The sequence below is a fragment of the Drosophila mojavensis genome, unplaced genomic scaffold, assembly GCF_018153725.1.
Source record: "Drosophila mojavensis isolate 15081-1352.22 unplaced genomic scaffold, ASM1815372v1 contig_16, whole genome shotgun sequence".
Lineage (NCBI taxonomy): Eukaryota > Metazoa > Arthropoda > Insecta > Diptera > Drosophilidae > Drosophila > Drosophila mojavensis.
The window spans coordinates 7527383-7543356 of record NW_025318693.1 but is presented as its reverse complement, the minus strand read 5'-3'; the positions used below and the strand labels follow the sequence as shown (position 1 = coordinate 7543356).

The 15974-nt window shown below is 41.9% G+C and overlaps 8 protein-coding genes across 11 annotated transcripts; 3 read left to right on the top strand and 5 right to left on the bottom strand.

Moving 5' to 3' along the window:
- Positions 1–89: 89 nt before the first annotated feature.
- LOC6573110 (glutathione S-transferase D7) lies at positions 90–2669 on the bottom strand. 3 transcript variants are annotated; one of them, XM_032733720.2, is made up of 5 exons: positions 2547–2669; positions 1741–2472; positions 782–994; positions 575–716; positions 90–515 (listed from the first exon to the last, which is right to left on the bottom strand). In XM_032733720.2, exons 3-5 carry the CDS (start codon positions 982–984, stop codon positions 189–191), a joined length of 672 nt encoding a protein of 223 aa, XP_032589611.1. In that variant the 5' UTR covers positions 985–994; positions 1741–2472; positions 2547–2669; the 3' UTR covers positions 90–188. The 3 variants fall into 3 exon arrangements, with proteins under 3 accessions (XP_032589611.1, XP_043863336.1, XP_001999201.2); XM_044007401.1 differs by having other exon boundaries at positions 1741–2669; XM_001999165.4 differs by lacking the exons at positions 1741–2472; positions 2547–2669 and having other exon boundaries at positions 782–1112.
- An 85-nt stretch (positions 2670–2754) lies between these two features.
- Positions 2755–3831, top strand: LOC6573111. Its single transcript, XM_032733719.2, has 2 exons — positions 2755–3050; positions 3112–3831. Exons 1-2 carry the CDS (start codon positions 2802–2804, stop codon positions 3739–3741), a joined length of 879 nt encoding a protein of 292 aa, XP_032589610.1. The 5' UTR covers positions 2755–2801; the 3' UTR covers positions 3742–3831.
- Positions 3832–3945: 114 nt separating this feature from the next.
- Positions 3946–4920, bottom strand: LOC6573112 (glutathione S-transferase D5). Its single transcript, XM_032727921.2, has one exon. It carries the CDS (start codon positions 4863–4865, stop codon positions 4215–4217), a length of 651 nt encoding a protein of 216 aa, XP_032583812.1. The 5' UTR covers positions 4866–4920; the 3' UTR covers positions 3946–4214.
- Positions 4921–6006: 1086 nt separating this feature from the next.
- Positions 6007–6793, bottom strand: LOC6573113 (glutathione S-transferase 1-1). The gene has a single exon (XM_001999168.4). The coding sequence runs from the start codon at positions 6730–6732 to the stop codon at positions 6091–6093; it is 642 nt and encodes a 213-aa protein (XP_001999204.1). The 5' UTR covers positions 6733–6793; the 3' UTR covers positions 6007–6090.
- Positions 6794–7371: 578 nt separating this feature from the next.
- On the bottom strand, positions 7372–8197 carry LOC6573114 (glutathione S-transferase 1-1). Its single transcript, XM_001999169.4, has one exon. It carries the CDS (start codon positions 8136–8138, stop codon positions 7494–7496), a length of 645 nt encoding a protein of 214 aa, XP_001999205.1. The 5' UTR covers positions 8139–8197; the 3' UTR covers positions 7372–7493.
- Positions 8198–10929: 2732 nt separating this feature from the next.
- LOC6573115 (glutathione S-transferase D1) lies at positions 10930–12171 on the top strand. The gene is made up of 2 exons (XM_001999170.4): positions 10930–11022; positions 11344–12171. Exon 2 carries the CDS (start codon positions 11354–11356, stop codon positions 11981–11983), a length of 630 nt encoding a protein of 209 aa, XP_001999206.1. The 5' UTR covers positions 10930–11022; positions 11344–11353; the 3' UTR covers positions 11984–12171.
- A 509-nt stretch (positions 12172–12680) lies between these two features.
- LOC6573116 (eukaryotic translation initiation factor 2D) lies at positions 12681–14777 on the top strand. 2 transcript variants are annotated; one of them, XM_044007513.1, is made up of 3 exons: positions 12683–12872; positions 12959–13338; positions 13403–14777. In XM_044007513.1, exons 2-3 carry the CDS (start codon positions 13113–13115, stop codon positions 14707–14709), a joined length of 1533 nt encoding a protein of 510 aa, XP_043863448.1. In that variant the 5' UTR covers positions 12683–12872; positions 12959–13112; the 3' UTR covers positions 14710–14777. The 2 variants fall into 2 exon arrangements, with proteins under 2 accessions (XP_001999207.1, XP_043863448.1); XM_001999171.4 differs by having other exon boundaries at positions 12681–13338.
- Positions 14763–15907, bottom strand: LOC6573117 (phosphoglycerate mutase 1). The gene is made up of 3 exons (XM_001999172.4): positions 15710–15907; positions 15153–15650; positions 14763–15092 (listed from the first exon to the last, which is right to left on the bottom strand). The coding sequence occupies exons 1-3, from the start codon at positions 15810–15812 to the stop codon at positions 14926–14928; spliced, it is 768 nt and encodes a 255-aa protein (XP_001999208.2). The 5' UTR covers positions 15813–15907; the 3' UTR covers positions 14763–14925.
- Between the last annotated feature and the right edge of the window lie 67 nt (positions 15908–15974).

Genomic DNA, 15974 nt, shown 5'->3' with positions numbered 1-15974 from the left:
ATGATAATAGAGGTAGGTATTTATATCTATATATATATATATATCTACATTCATACATTATCTATACGCATATAACAAAATTTCTTTCATTATTCATTGAAAGCCAAAACCTAAAAATTTATTTAATATAACTTTAACATACACACACACACATTAAAAACTAAATTATATTTAGGAATATTATATGATTACGTGCCACCTGTTTGTTTCATCTTAGCCTTGAACATGTCGGCCAACATAGCCGCTTTGCTGGCATTGAGTTCTTCGTAGTCGTAGGGCGCCATGTGCTGCTTGCATCGTTCCAGCCATTGCTTGACATGCTTGTAGATCTTAAGCTCGAATTCGAAGGCCTCCAGCTGGGAGACAGTAACAAGAAGCGTCAAATCCGCAATGGTGAAATGATCTGCAGCTGCGAATTCGCGACCTTCGAGTATTGAATTCAGCCAGCCTACAGCTTCGGTCAGCTTGGCTCGTTTTCCCTCGTCCAGGGGGGCGCCGATGAACATTGTGGGAAACTGCGCGGGAAGTACGTTTATTTTATTAAATGTTGACTTTTTTGCTGTCAGCCACTCACATAGAAGTCGGTGAGGCGCTGATAGAGAGTGCCCAGGTCAAAGTGTAACCGCTGATCCACGAGAGCTCGCACTCGTATATCTGTGGGGTACAGCTCGTCCGTCTTGGCGTAGGCGGCAACCAAATATGAGAGTATAGCGCGACTACAATGAACGATTAACACTAAATATTTGTTGTGATTCAGATATTCTTTTGTAGCATTTGTCACCTTTCCCACAGCACCAATCCCTCGTCGTTCATGGTGGGCACACAGTGCTGTGGATTCATGGCCACGAATTCGGGCTTCAGCTGCTCCCCCTCCAGTATGTTGACAATCTTTAGCTCGAAGTTCAGATCGAGCATTTTGGCCAGCAGCAGAATACTGCGACAGGGCGGACTCGGAGGTAGATAGTACAGCACTGGCGTCGACATTTTGCCACCTCTGACAATTAGAAAGTAGACGAACTCGGTTACAATTTGTTCGGTTCGATTCATGGGTATCAACTGAAAGTGCTTTCTAAATTGGACAAGGACACGACAGGACACCAGTTAGTCGCTCGCACAGCAGAAAATCAATTCATCGATTTCAAATATTTTATTAATGTAAATTGCTTGGCGATTTACATTAGGTCTCGACAAGGTGAATGCTAAAGGTCGACCGAAATTTCTTCTCAATATGCTATTTTAATAATATCTAATTTGCTTTCATTTATATACGAGTGAGTCTGGTAAACAAGCAAAGCTCAGCAATAAAAATCAGTGATAATTGGGCTGAGATCATGTTATGAATAAATACAGAAATAATCAAAAACATTTAAAAATAACCAAGTGATGTACTGAAAAGATTTCTAAGCTTAAGTAGGGAAAAGAAAATTTGGTTTAATATCTAGATTTTAAGACGTTTTTAAAATATGTTAAGTTATATTTCTAAGAAAAACTTATGACAAATTAAGAATGGTTACTTTCCTTGACTTTACTTTATTTATTATTACAAATTCGACATACTGAAATTAATTGATTGAGTAATATCAGATGCAGAAATATCTTAGGGTATGCCAGTGCTTAGCTGTGGAAATTTATTCACACTTGAGTGTGTTACTGGAATATTAATTGAAGCTGCTCTACCTCGATTAATTTTGAATTATGAATGTGGGAAATGGTATTGCTGCCAGCTAGCTGCATACTCACACAATCCTATGCACCAGCTTGTGTTGCACCACTGCCACGGAGTCGATGTCTATGCAGTTCCCCAGTGTGGCTGCGAGTGTCGAGCGCTGCTGTCGTCGCTGCGGAGCTCTGGTCCTTTGGCTGGTGGTGGTGCTGCTGTTGCGTTGATGATGTCTTTGTTGATGATATAATCAGTTTATGTTAACTTGGGGACGTGTCTGTCCCTCAATGTATCCGTCGCCGTCGCGCGTTGTCGTTGTCTGCCTGTTTGAATTTTCAGAACTTTCATGTCATCGGCGGCTGCTTGGCGCTTTGTTTCATGTCTGTTTTGTTTTGCTATTTTCGTTTAGTTTTCATAGCGAACGTTACCTGGACGACAGTCGCGGCGCGTCGCCTCGGCTAATGTGTGCTCACCTGAACGGGCGTTTGGCGCGAGTGAAAGGACGAGTGGCACAGTGAGGACAGTAGCCGGATTGTGGGGGCGTGCGGCTGCCGAAACTCGGTCAGGATATCGTGCGCTTGTCTGCTCCTTTTTTCCGTTCTAAAATTAAGCCACTACATAATTTGTTGTAGCTACGTGTTTTATTTGTTATTGATTGCAGCCAGTCTTTCCAAATGAATGGCGCTCGGAAACTTGGTCAGGCGGCAACTGGGGGCGAAACTGAAAGTGGGCCCAATGCATGTTAGGCTAACTTTTAGCACTTTCTTGGCCACTTCAAAGCAGGCACGCGCTGTCGTGGGGCATTAGATAATCTGAAATGTTAAGGAAATTAGCTAAGCCTGAACCAGGCACTCTTTTTCGCCCGCCAGTGTAGAGCGAAACTTACCTAGCTCACTCGCCGGATAGTTACCTGAGGTGCCATTTATGCAGGTAAGCCAAGGACAATGCCTATTTTGGGAAATTAAGGAAAATACATTCAAAGGCATTAACCATTCAAATTCCCAGAAAATCTATCATTAGTTGCAAAAAGGAGGGACACTTGAGCGCGCAATGCACAAAATGGATCCGGCCAACAGGACCCTATAAAGGCGCTGAGCAGCACAGGTGCCATAAACAGTCGTCGTCCTGAAAGTGTATCGAGATGAGCTACAGAAGTCCATACAACATGTCGCTGCGCCTGCTGCTGCTGCTCATGATGTTCTATGAAGCGTGCACGCTGCCGGCACTGGAGACTGCCCCTCCTGCAACAGCTGTCAATAGCATAGAGGAGACGGATAAGCTGCCAGACACACACATCGAGCCGATCGCCTCAAACGAGGCAGCTCTGATCAGTGCCAATTCCACGAATCAAACTTCTGCCGGAAACAACGAAGCGCAGGAACCATCAGTCGTAAGTGAAATCAGCAACAACTGAATGAAGGTAGAAGAGGTCTCAGATTATTCCATTACAGCCGGGTGATAATGTGGCCAGTGCCAGCAGCAATGAGCCGGTATCCATCTATGCCGGTGGCCTCATCACGCCCGAGGCCTTTCAGCAGTATCTGAGTCAATACGGCGGTGCTGCAGGTTTGCCACCGCTTGCCGCGGGCTATCCCGCACCCATAACTGGGGCGCCCGGCATCTATCCGTATCCGGGCCCCATTATGGTGCAGACCGGCTACGAGGGCTTCTTAGTGCCCGCCAATCAGGTTAGCTCCGATGTTGCTTCCGATAGTACAACAACTGTGGCAGCTGCGCCCTCTCCTGTCATGAATCCCTTGATAGCCTTTGCGTCCCGGCTTTTGCCCTCCATACTGATGTCCACGCTCTTCCGCATTGTGGCCGTCGTGCTATCTGCCGTGGGGGTGATTCTCTTTGGCAGCGCCATCACCAGCGCGCTCTGCCGGCACACTCAAATCTGTGAGTTTCCAAACAAAGCCGTTAACTACCTACGATTTGGCGGGGCACAAGATGTGGGTCGCATGCTAGCCGAGGAAATTACGCCGGAACGCGTGAGACGAACCACGGAATTCGTACGCAATGCCATTCACAAATATCGCCAGCTGCAGAAGCTAGTCGAACCGGAGACTGAAATGGACTAATAGTTGGAGATTAGAACTTAACTTTATCAATTATAAACCAAGAAGAACTGAAATATATATATATATATATATACTTTTATTTAGTCATAATCATGATGAGTTTTTATTGAAATATGGGATATGGAATCTAGAGAATTTTATGACTCAACTAATTTTCAAATTTATATAATAGATTCGAAACATAAAATAAATTGAGGTCAATTCATTTATTATTATTTTGTTTTATTTATTTATTTCTTGTTATTAATATTATTTTTTGTTTTTGAAAGCTAAAAATTAGTTGCGCTTGACTTGTTAATTTGACAAACCGAAAAAAAAACCTTTTCTATAGTATTAAAAACATGATCATGCCCACTATAGGGATCGCAATAGCTCAGAGATTTCATATCAAAAATTATTATCATTTAGTAATTATTATTTATTGCACAAACTGCTTATCAATAAAAACCTTTATAGTTTTAATGGAAAATAATTTAAGCTTTCACGTCTTTCACTTTAGCATCGTACCACTGCTTCATCTGGGCCATACCTTCCAAATTTTCCAACCAGCCAGGAACTACCTTCTCAGCATTGGCGTACCACTGGGCCACATTTGGGTAGCTCTTGAGCTCAATATTGGCAGCCACAAATGTAGAAACGGTGGCCACAATGGCAATATCAGCGATGGTTAAATGATCGCCAGCCACGTACTCTTGACCCTCGAGGAAGGTGTTGAGGAAACCGAGGGCAGTCTCGATCTTTTTGAAGCCTTCAGGATCTCCGGGCTTGTTCAACAGGAATATTGGGTGGAAATAATCAGTGAATGATTTGTACAGCACACCCATGTCAAAGTATAGGCGCTGATTGACTATAGCCTGTTGCTTGGGATCCTTGGGATAGAGCGAGTCGTCCTTGCCGTACTTCTCAACCAGGTAGATCAGAATGGCATGCGACTCCCACAGTGCGAAGCCATTATCCACGATCGTTGGAATCGTTTGCTGCGGGTTGATCTTCAGAAATTCTGGTTTCAATTGTTCTTTCTGCAGGGTATTCACAATTTTCTTGTTCAGTTGGACGCCCAGAGCTTTCGCCGTCATGATCACTGATCGGCAGGTTGTGGAGCCGGGCATATAATAGAAATCCATTTTGTAATTGGGTATTGATTGTACTCTGCTGTCGAATGTTAAGCGCAAACTGATTTTGAGCACGCGATAGTAACTGCTTTTATGGCAATAGTTTATAGAATATTATCTCTTAAGTACTTTTTCAATCGTTTATCATGTTTGGTTTGTCACTGTTACATTCATTTTGCTATGGAGGTTATATATATGCGAATATATAATAAATTAGAACCAACTGAATGTGTCATACTCGTTCGCGCCTCAAGAGGCTACAAAATATTAAGGCGTGTGCTAAAGCTGATATGTAAAGATAATTTAATATGGAAATCTTGATATAATATCTATCCAAAAAATATATAAATTTTTACGGTAACAAAACCAATATGCTCATTTAGCTCAGAAAATGAGCATAGAAACAATATTTATTCATGCGGTTATATCTACATATATCTCATGCATTCGAAATTAATAATACAATGATAATATTTCTTTATTAATTGTCTTCTTTATTCAAAAATATAAAAATATAATAGTGTTAATTTAATAAATTGAGCCATGAATGTTAGCAAACTATGAAATTTCAATTCAAAATTCACTTATTCATGATAATCATTAAAGCTATAAAAATTGCAAAGGAGAGCTTTAAAAAAGCTTAAGCGAAGCATGAAAGCTGCCCGAGTTCGCTAAACTTACGAGCTGCATGCAACAGGTTAAAAAGAACATTTAAAAAGTCAACACATAAGGTATTTTCAGCGCCGCGTCAAATAAGCTCGATTTGCACAAACATATGTACATATGCTCGTATGTATGTGTACAGAAATATAAGAATATATGCCTATATATACAAACATACATACATAGAAACCATGCCAAGCAAATAAGCTGAATACACAAAAGCTGAAGCAGCGAAGTTCATAGTTAAATACAGCTGTATGTATGTATGTACATATATATGCACATCTGTGCATATGCACAGATATTCGCATAGAAATACAAATATACATATACATATGTATATATGCATGTTTGTGAGCACTTCGAAGCTTTTTGCTATCTCTCGCTCGCCGGTAATTATTGACATGCTTAATTTCTGTGATTGTTCGGTAAATAAATAAATACACTTAGTTCAACTAGCCGTGAATATACATACATAAATATATATATAGTTTATTCAATATTTTCTGCGAACTTATTGTTTAGTGAAATTATAAATATTGGTTATACGATATGGATTGCGATTGCGATAAATTTACTGCTTGCGTATTCCAGCAATGCGCTCTTTGAGCTTCTCCAAGCCTTCCACATTCTCAGCCCAGCCGGGCGTCTCTTTTTGGACACGTTCGTACCAGTTAGCCACGTTCGGATAGTTGGCCAGTGGGAAGCCCACTGTCACAATGGTCGATACAGAGGATAAGATGGAAATATCGGCGATGGTCAGCCGACTACCGGCAACATATTGCTCACCTTCCAGAAAGGTGTTCAGGAATGCAAAGGCAGCCTCGACTTTCTTGAAGATCTCGGGATCAGCGGGCTTGTTGAAACGAAACTGTGGATAGTAATAATCGGCGAAGGCCTGGTAAAGCACACCCATATCAAAGTATAGGCGCTGGTTCACTAGCGCCTTTTGCTGTGGATCCTTGGGATAGAGCGAATCGTCTTTGCCATATTTCTCCACCAGGTAAATCAGAATGGCACGCGACTCCCAGATGGCGAAGCCATTATCGACGAGCGTTGGGATCGTATGCTGGGGATTCAGCTTGATGAATTCCGGTTTCAACTGCTCCTTTTCGCCAGTGTTGAGCAACTTCTTGTTCAGCTTAATGCCCAAAGCGGCAGCTGTCATAAGAACGGAGCGGCACGGGGCCGAGCCAGGTGAGTAATAAAAGTCCATTTCCACTATCTGAGTTCTCGTGTCCGACGCCTTCAATGTGCGAGCGACTACTGAATTCGCTCACTTTCTGCTCTGGCTATTATATGAGTAGTAAAAGCTCAGATAAGCCATAAGTATGTGAATGTTATCGCAACCCAATTCCTCTTTGCTTTCATGCTTGATAAAAATTACTTATCAATGGCATATTGTTCTGGAAAACCCTGTGGGGTATTATCGACGGCAATCAGAATGTCATCGCGGCGCATTATCATTGGCACTCATAATTTGATCAATCGTGAACGCTTGTGACTTGCAGTGAAATGCTCGAATAGAAAAATTCAGGAAGCTTTTCTTCTTAACATGCTGAAGTAGTTTTATATATTGATTTTATGAAATCTTTGCTGTATCTTAATATCTTTTTGCTATCTTATATATATATATATATATATATATATATATATATATATATATATATATATATATATATATATATAAGATAGCAAAATATATCGAACTAATTGATAATTATATTCGTATGTTATCTTTTAAAAAGTTAAGTTATAAGGGGCGTGGCATCTTGCGCACTTAAAAAGCTTTACAGCTTGAACTCTCGAGTTCTACAGATCAACTAAAATCACAATTACAAATAAACTTTAACAGTTTATTAGCTATGAACGAGTATTATGCAGTCGGCTACAGCCTATTGCATAATTTCTGTAATCTTTATTTAATGTAAAATATTATAATTGAATCTGTTTAATAATTTACAGATTCCTTTTGTTTTACTTAGTTGCATTTTCTTTGCGCTTCTCTGCGAGCCATTCTTTCATCGCATCCAAGCCCTCATCCCAACCGGGTATTACCTTCTGAACGGCCTCATACCAACGGGTCACATTTGGGTATTTGGTAATATCAAAGTCAGCCGCAACAAATGTGGAAACTGTGGCCACAATGGAAAAGTCGGCCACAGTCAAAGTATCGCCAGCCACAAATTTCTGACCTTCTAGGAATGTATTGAGAAAGTCAAATGCTGTTTCCATCTTAGCGAACTTGGCTGGATCTGCAGGCGCGTTTTGAAGGAACTGCGGATAGTAATAGTCTGCAAAGCTGTGTATCAGTGTGCCCATGTCGAAGTAGAGGCGCTGATTGATCAGTGCTCGCTTCTGTGGATCCTTGGGATAGAGTGAGTCGTCCTTGCCGTACTGCTCCACGAGATAGACGAGAATGGCACGCGACTCCCAGATGGAGAAGCCATTGTCCACCAGAGTGGGAATCGTATGCTGTGGATTGATCTTCACGAATTCGGGCGTTAGTTGTTCACCTGCCAAGGTGTTCAGCAGCTTTTTATTCAACTCAACACCCACGGCCCTGGCCACCATGAGAACGGCACGACAGGGAGCTGAAGCTGGCAAATAATAAAAGTCCATTGCGTAGTTACCTTTCAGTCCGATCTGTTTGACAAGCGATCCCCCACTGACTTTTATATGCTTCTATTAGGAAATACGAGAGTGTCTGGACTAATGTGTATACAAATACATATACCTTTGTATCGTCTTTCTTATCGTGTATTATAGAGTACCTCTACTGACGCCCTTTCAGTATACTCAGAAAGAAACAACTGTATAATATCTTGTGTGTATGCGGAGAGCATTTGTAACTAGAGAAGCTTCATTAGAATTTCTGAGTTGGTATAAGTAGACATATTTTGTACACTAACCATCAGAAACTCATCAAATTTTATAATCCAGCATTCGACTTTTTCTAATGGTTTCGGAATTGCTGAATTTGTTTTTTGAAGCAATATAACATATTTGAAAATATTCGAACTTAAAACAAGCAGCAGTAATACTGCTATAATAAACCAAAATTAAATTGTCAACTCGTTATTCATTATAATATCATATAAAATTATTTTTTTTTGTGATGGTGCGAATTTTTATTTTCATATTAGGATCTTTCGCCTAATTCATTAGAATTCTGTTCATACCAAGTTTGGTTTTTAGTTACCAAGTTCTGCATGCATGTGTTATTTAATCTTTCCAAACAACTCTATGTTGTGTGTATAGCTAAAATGTACCCTGTAAATATATTCAGAGCTTAATCATTGTATCTACTATGTATACAAAAAGAGAATGAAAATACATATATGTATACACAATTTAATCTTTGCTCTTAATTTATCATCCGCTCGTTCTACGTATACAGATCTTAAATACTTCGTACTCAGCTTTTTGTGTCAGGCTACTCTCAATCAGCTTCGTACAAACAGGGTATATAAATATGTATATAAATTGAATTTATTTCAAACTATTATTTATTGCCTCTCTTACAATTAATCTCTTCACATTCAGCTGCTCTTCTCTTAAGTAATGCCAAAGCTCTCTGCGCCGCTGGGAGATCTTTTATGAGAGGGTTCCATGACGCATGCGTCGTTGGAGTAGGCAAACTGGTTCTTCGGACATTCATACGAATGAATAAGCTTATAGCTCATAGACGCCACGACCTTTCTCTTCATTCATTTCCTTCGTCAGAGATCGATGCGTAAAAGCCCAAATCATTGTTAATGCTTTTCATTGAATCGTTGGATTATGTACAAATGAGTAACTTGCCGTTGGTTTCCTATGCTTCTGCTTCTTCTTCACATTGTTATGTTTGGGGTTTTCTCAGAGCTGCGAACATTCTGGAATATGGAGAGGTGACTAAAGCTCTCTCAGCTCTCAGTTCGCAACAGTTTACTCGATTTGTTTTTGGCTTGAAGATTTGCCTGACGTGTACCCCCATCATAGTGAGCCGGCTCTCATTGTTTTGAAATTGTTTTATGCAGTGTCATGGTGATAGTAAAATTAGACAGTTGTGAAACTGATAAAAGTAAAAAATGTTTGATGTTCATAGAATATTCGAGTCGTACGTACAAAATAAATGCCAAGTCATTTATTTATTTTGTTTTTGCAAATTAGTAATATGAATGAGCTGAATTTCGTCATTGAGATACACTTTACTGAACTGAATTTTTATGAAACCTGATGAAATCTTATACACATGTATATTCAGGCTAAATACATGGCCAGAAAATTAATATGTGAGATATGTATGTTAGGAAATTAAGCCAAAATAAAGATCTTTTGCGTCAAATAAAAATCGAAAATGTAATTACAGGATAATACAAGTTACGGTCAGGTTGATATATGTATATGTATTATGTACTTATTGTATACAGCTCCTGGCGACTCTGCATGACCTTAGCTAATTATAATGGCGACCATTTGTGGCCCTTCATAAAGAAATATCTCTGGTAGTACAATCAGCTACACTAATCGCCATGAACTAAGTTTAGCATGGCCTTTAAGGGAAAGTCAATAACATTAAGAAATGCACATTCATACAGACATTCTGCTATACATACATAGGAGCAATACAAGCAAGTAATGATTACTGGCATATATTGTTATACATTGTAAACAGCGTTTATTTACATGCCTTTAACGGCAATGCTTTTGCTCTTAATCGATCGCATGTCAAGGGCGTGGGCAGCTGAACGTCCAAGATTGTTATATTCTGATATACGCTCATACATATGGATAGTTACATACATACATACATATGAATGAGTATAATTTGACACTTTCAAGGCCATTGGAAAATGAACTACTTGACTGAATATTTGTTTGTTGTTTGTTCTAAAAATAATTTGAGATCAAATGTATTCATGTCGGTTTTAACAATTATCTTCCAATTAAGTTATCGTGATTACTGTCATATCTTAAATTTCTCAAGCTCTAATTAACAACAGCTGCAAAGAATTCACACAATTTGCCAAAAGCAAAATTGTTTATATTGGACCTAATAGAAGTTCAAGCTGTCTATATTGTGTGAATGTTCATATAAATGAAATATACACTCATACATATTAAAGAACTTTAGCAATATATGTGTATACATACATACAGCAAAGAGTCAAATAACAACTATGTGTGTGACTGAATTCGAAAACAACAAGTATAGCAAATTTGTATGTATGTATGTATGTGTATAAGCATACAAACAACGCCAAACACGCGAAATCAACAAGCGGTCTTTTGGCATCTAACTCTCTGGGTGTGTCTGTGTATGTGTGTATGCATATTTGTGTGCATTTGTGTATTTACTGTGCTCCCCCAAACCGTAGATAACTCGTTGCTTGTGTTTGCCGGTTTCATAGCGGTCGGTGACTGACTCACGCCGGCGGTCTATAAAAGCCGCTCGTCTCTTGAAAAGCTCAACAGTCTTGCTTGATACTTAGCACAGCGCGTTGTCAATTTTCTGCAAAAAAAAGTAAGTGTTCAACTATACAGATACATAGTGGACAATTTATATATTTAAACATCAAAGTCTGTGTGTATTTGTGTTTGTGAGCCAAAAACAATAGAAAAAACTATTTGAAGTGTGTGGAAAAAACCCAAGAGAGAAAAACAAATAACAAGTTATATCTATGACATCACAGGACTACGTATATAAATACAATCATACATACATACATATATACTACATGAGCCCGATATTTAATTATGATTCCCAATGGGCTTCCATATGTTTTTGCTGAAATTATAGTGCGCGTCTAATGGTAGTTTACTCTCTGTGCTCTTCTAATTATAGTAAAACAAACATGGTTGACTTCTACTATCTGCCAGGCTCCTCGCCCTGCCGCTCCGTCATCATGGCCGCTAAGGCTGTTGGCGTTGAGCTGAACAAGAAGCTGCTGAATCTGCAGGCTGGCGAGCATCTGACGCCCGAATTCCTGAAGATCAATCCCCAGCACACGATCCCCACTCTGGTGGACAATGGCTTCGCGCTGTGGGAGTCGCGCGCCATTCTGGTCTACCTGGTGGAGAAGTACGGCAAGACCGATTCGCTCTATCCCAAGTGCCCCAAGAAGCGCGCCCTGATCAACCAGAGGCTGTACTTCGATATGGGCACCCTGTACCAGAGCTTTGCCAACTACTACTATCCCCAAGTGTTCGCCAAGGCGCCCGCCGATCCCGAGGCCTTCAAGAAGATCGAGGCTGCCTTCGAATTCCTGAACACCTTCCTGGAGGGTCAGACCTACGTCGCTGGCGACTCGCTCACCGTCGCCGACATCGCCATCTTGGCCACAGTGTCCAGCTTCGAAGTGGCCAAATTCGACATCAGCAAGTACGCTAACGTCAGCAAGTGGTACGAGAACGCCAAGAAGGTGACTCCCGGCTGGGATGAGAACTGGGCCGGTTGCTTGGAATTCAAGAAATACTTCGATTGAGCTCCATTCCTTATCGAATATTATTATACTTATAATTTATTCATAAGCATCATTAACTCACAAAACGATTTGAGATCGTCAAATGTAGCGTGCTAATTTGCATCAAGCGAGTCTTTGATGTGAACGTTTATTTTATTCTTTAAATAAAAGCGTATTCATTTTTATTGAGTACAATTCAAGAGAAACAACTTTATGGCTTTTATTGTTTGTCTTCATTCTGCTCTTTCTTCTTCTCTTCCCTTCCTAAGCTATTCTACTTACTCTCTGATTTATTGTGTCTCACATAGTCTATTGGACTATATCAAAGCTTAATCTCTTCGGAGGCACTCTAAAACATAAAGTTATCTACTTTTAGATGATATGTTCTCTAAAAAATTAGAGAGTAACAGAATTGGAAAACGCCATGTATAAATAGATTTTTGACACCTTAGTTTTCCTTTTCTTTGTTCAATTTAGCTATAAGAACATAACATTAAAAAACCTCTTTAATTTAAATTTGAAATATAGCCAATAAATTTATTACTGAAGGATATTTGCTAAGTGCCCGCCAAATTTCAGAGCCGAAACTGTGACGTCACCATCGAGCTGTTAGTTAACATAAACAGTAACAGAGCTGCTTCTCGCGTAACCTATTGAGTCTCTTAACAGTCGAGCCGGCAAACTGTTAACAGAAAATTATACATCAACAGAAATCTATTGTGAACTATTGCTTAAATATATTTATGATAAATTATGAAATGTGCATTAGTTATCCGCAGAGCAATAATTCAAATTCAATAAATGAATTCATACATTATTCTTTAAATTATATTGTTTAGCTACTTTTGAAAGTCACGGATCAGCTGTTTATTTTTCGCTCATCAGGCGACGGCGCGTGTCTATTGTGACCGTCAGTTAGTTTCTATTTATTTAGTTAGTTTAGTTTACGTGCGCAAATTGTTCGTAAGTTCCGCTCATGTTTTTAAAACCCTACAGATTAAAGAGCAGTGCCGCTCTCAAAGGCTCCGAATCCAAGAAGCTGCGAGCTCGACTCGAATTAGCCTTCCCACATGTGCCGGGCGACAATCTGCTGCCGGCAAAGGCGAATGTGACGCAGCTGAAAATTCTCACACATGGCGGCCAGCCGAGCATGGTCTACTGCGTGGACAAGCAGCCGATGTTCTTTGAGCTGGATGGCGGGCAGCTGGTGCCCACGCTCTACACACTGTGGGCAACGCCCGACATACTGCCTTATTTCACCACACACGAGGGCGTGCTGCCAAAGCTGTCGAATGGGGCGGATTTGATGCTGCCCGGCGTAGTGCCGCTTGGCGTTGGCCACCAAATGTATGGACACTTCAAGAAGGATCAGTTGAGTGAGTGTATGGAATATTGTACATTGAATTCTAATTCTAAATTTTCCGATTTCGTTTTCTGCAGTTGCAGTTAACTTGACAAATAACAGTTCGGCTGTGGGCGTGGGCCAGCTGGCGCGCTCCAGCGATGATCTCTACATGTGCGGTGGTCATGGCGTGGCTGTTAAAATGCTGCACATGTTCGGCGATAAGTTGTGGGCCCATGAGCCCACAATGTTGCAGCAAATCCCTCTGGTTAAGATGAAGACCTTGACGGTTGACGACTTTCCCGCCTTGGGTAGTCCAGATCATCAGCGCAAAGTGATCAAGGCTCCACAACCCGAGCAGGCATCTTCACCTGAACCGATATCACAAGCTACAGAATCAGTTGAATTGGAGTCCAGCACAACAGCCTTAACGCTGGACGAGACTAGTGAAACTTCAGCAGTTCCCGAAGCACCATCACCAGATGAGGCCACACCGGAAACGTTGCTCAAAAAGGCATTTTTGGCTGCGCTTAAGCACAATGGCAACAAGTTGCCGCTGCCGCTACTAACCAGCAACTTCTTTAGGCTTTACGTGGTGCCCGAGGCAGTTGAACCCATTGACTTGAAGAAGACGCGCTATAAGAAGCTGTCCAATTTCCTGGCAGAGATGGTCGATCAGGGCTTCATAGTGGTGCGGGAGGAGACGAAGGGCGTGGATAAGATCATCTCCGTCGATCTGGAGCATCCAGAACTGGTGAACTTTATAACGGATGTGAAGACGGGCGCTAGCAGCGGAGCAACGGCTGAGAAGCTACTGTTCCACTCAGAGCTCAAGGAGATGTATATCGTGTCTGACGTCACCGCCGCGTTCTTCACAAAGTTGAACTACAAACGAGGCGAGGGCATTCCCGTGGGTCAGGTCAAGAAGATTGTGCGCGAATATGTGAGCAAGCATAACCTAATCGATCCGCAGACAAAGCTGGTGCGTCCCGATGCGGTGCTCCAGGAACTGTGCGGCAATCGAGAGGGTACACTGAGCGAACTGACCTCCATTATCACGAGTAAAATGGAGCATTCCTATCAAATGTGCAGCGGCAAGGACACCAGTGGCAAGCCCCAAATACAAATGTCCCTGGCCACCAGGTCGGGCAACAAGAAAGTAACCCTGGTGAGTAACATCGAGGCCTACGGCATCATCATGACCGAGCTGATAAAGCTGTGCAAACAAGGCGCTGCCGCCAGCACAAGCATCGTCAAGCTGCCGCATCAGAAGCACGAGCAGCTGCAGGTGCAGGGCAATCAGATCCGCTTCATATACACGCTGCTCACGGAGACCTACAAGGTGCCGCCCAAGTGCATATTGGGCTTGGAGCTAGCCAAGGATGGCAAGAAGAAACGTAAGTGATCGAATCAGGGGAGGAAGTGAATGTAATAAAACCCAAAGATCTGACCTTTGGCTTCTGTTATAATAAATTATTTATTAACTGTACTTGGGAGTGGGGATGAACCGGATTCGTGCTACAAGAACCACAACAACAAACGGGAGGATGAGTCCAGCGTCTAGCCGAACTAAACAATGTCTAGCAATTGTGCTTGTTTATTTTGAGATAGAGATTAGCGTTTACTTGGCCTTGCCCTGGGCAGCAACAGCTTCGATGGCCTTCTTGACTGTCTCCTCGTCGCCAAGGAACTGCATGGATACCACGGGCTTGAAGTTCTCGTCCAGCTCGTAGACAAACGGTATGCCAGTGGGCAAGTTCAGGGCCATGATGGCATCCTCAGACAGATCTGTATGGATGAAGTGGATACTTTAAAAATGATCTAGAGTTTATGACAACTGTGACGCACTATCTAAATGCTTGACAATGCCGCGCAGACTGTTGCCGTGGGCTGCAATCAGGATGCGCTTGCCCTCCTTCATCTGTGGAATGATGACATCGTTCCAGTATGGCAGTGTGCGCTCGATGGTCAGCTTCAGTGACTCGAACATGGGGAACTCCTCGGGCTTGGGTCCATCGGCGTAACGCGGATCCTTGACAATGGTGTCGTAGTAGGGGTGGCCGGGCTCCATCGGTGGTGGCGGGGTGTCGAAGCTGCGACGCCAGATTTGCACCTGAGCCTCGCCATATTTGGCGGCGGTCTCAGCCTTGTTCAGGCCGGTCAAACCACCATAGTGACGCTCATTCAGGCGCCAGGTCTTGTAGATGGGGATCTCCTTGTGGCCGCTGGCCTGCAGAATGCTGGCCAAAGTGACCTGTGCGCGGGTCAGCACCGACGTGTGGGCCACATCGAATTCGAGGCCAGCGTTCTTAACGGCCTTGCCAGCAGCTAGAGCCTCCTCCTTGCCTGATCACAAAGTATCGATTGATTGTATTATGTCTTTCATTATGTGAACTTAAATTTACCCTTGTCGCTCAGGTTGGCATCGTACCAGCCGCAGAATTGATTTTTCTGGTTCCACTCGGACTCGCCGTGGCGAACCATTACAATCTTGTACTTGCCACCCATATTTGATAATTGTACTAGTTTACGGAAAATTATGTTATACTTGCGGCGATGGCGCTTATAGCACTGTCGCTTTCCTTTGAGTCTGCTCAAATATGACCTACAAGGGGGCTTATCAAGGTCGTGGCTGTCAAAACAGCGTATTGCAACGCTGTGTGGGCTGTT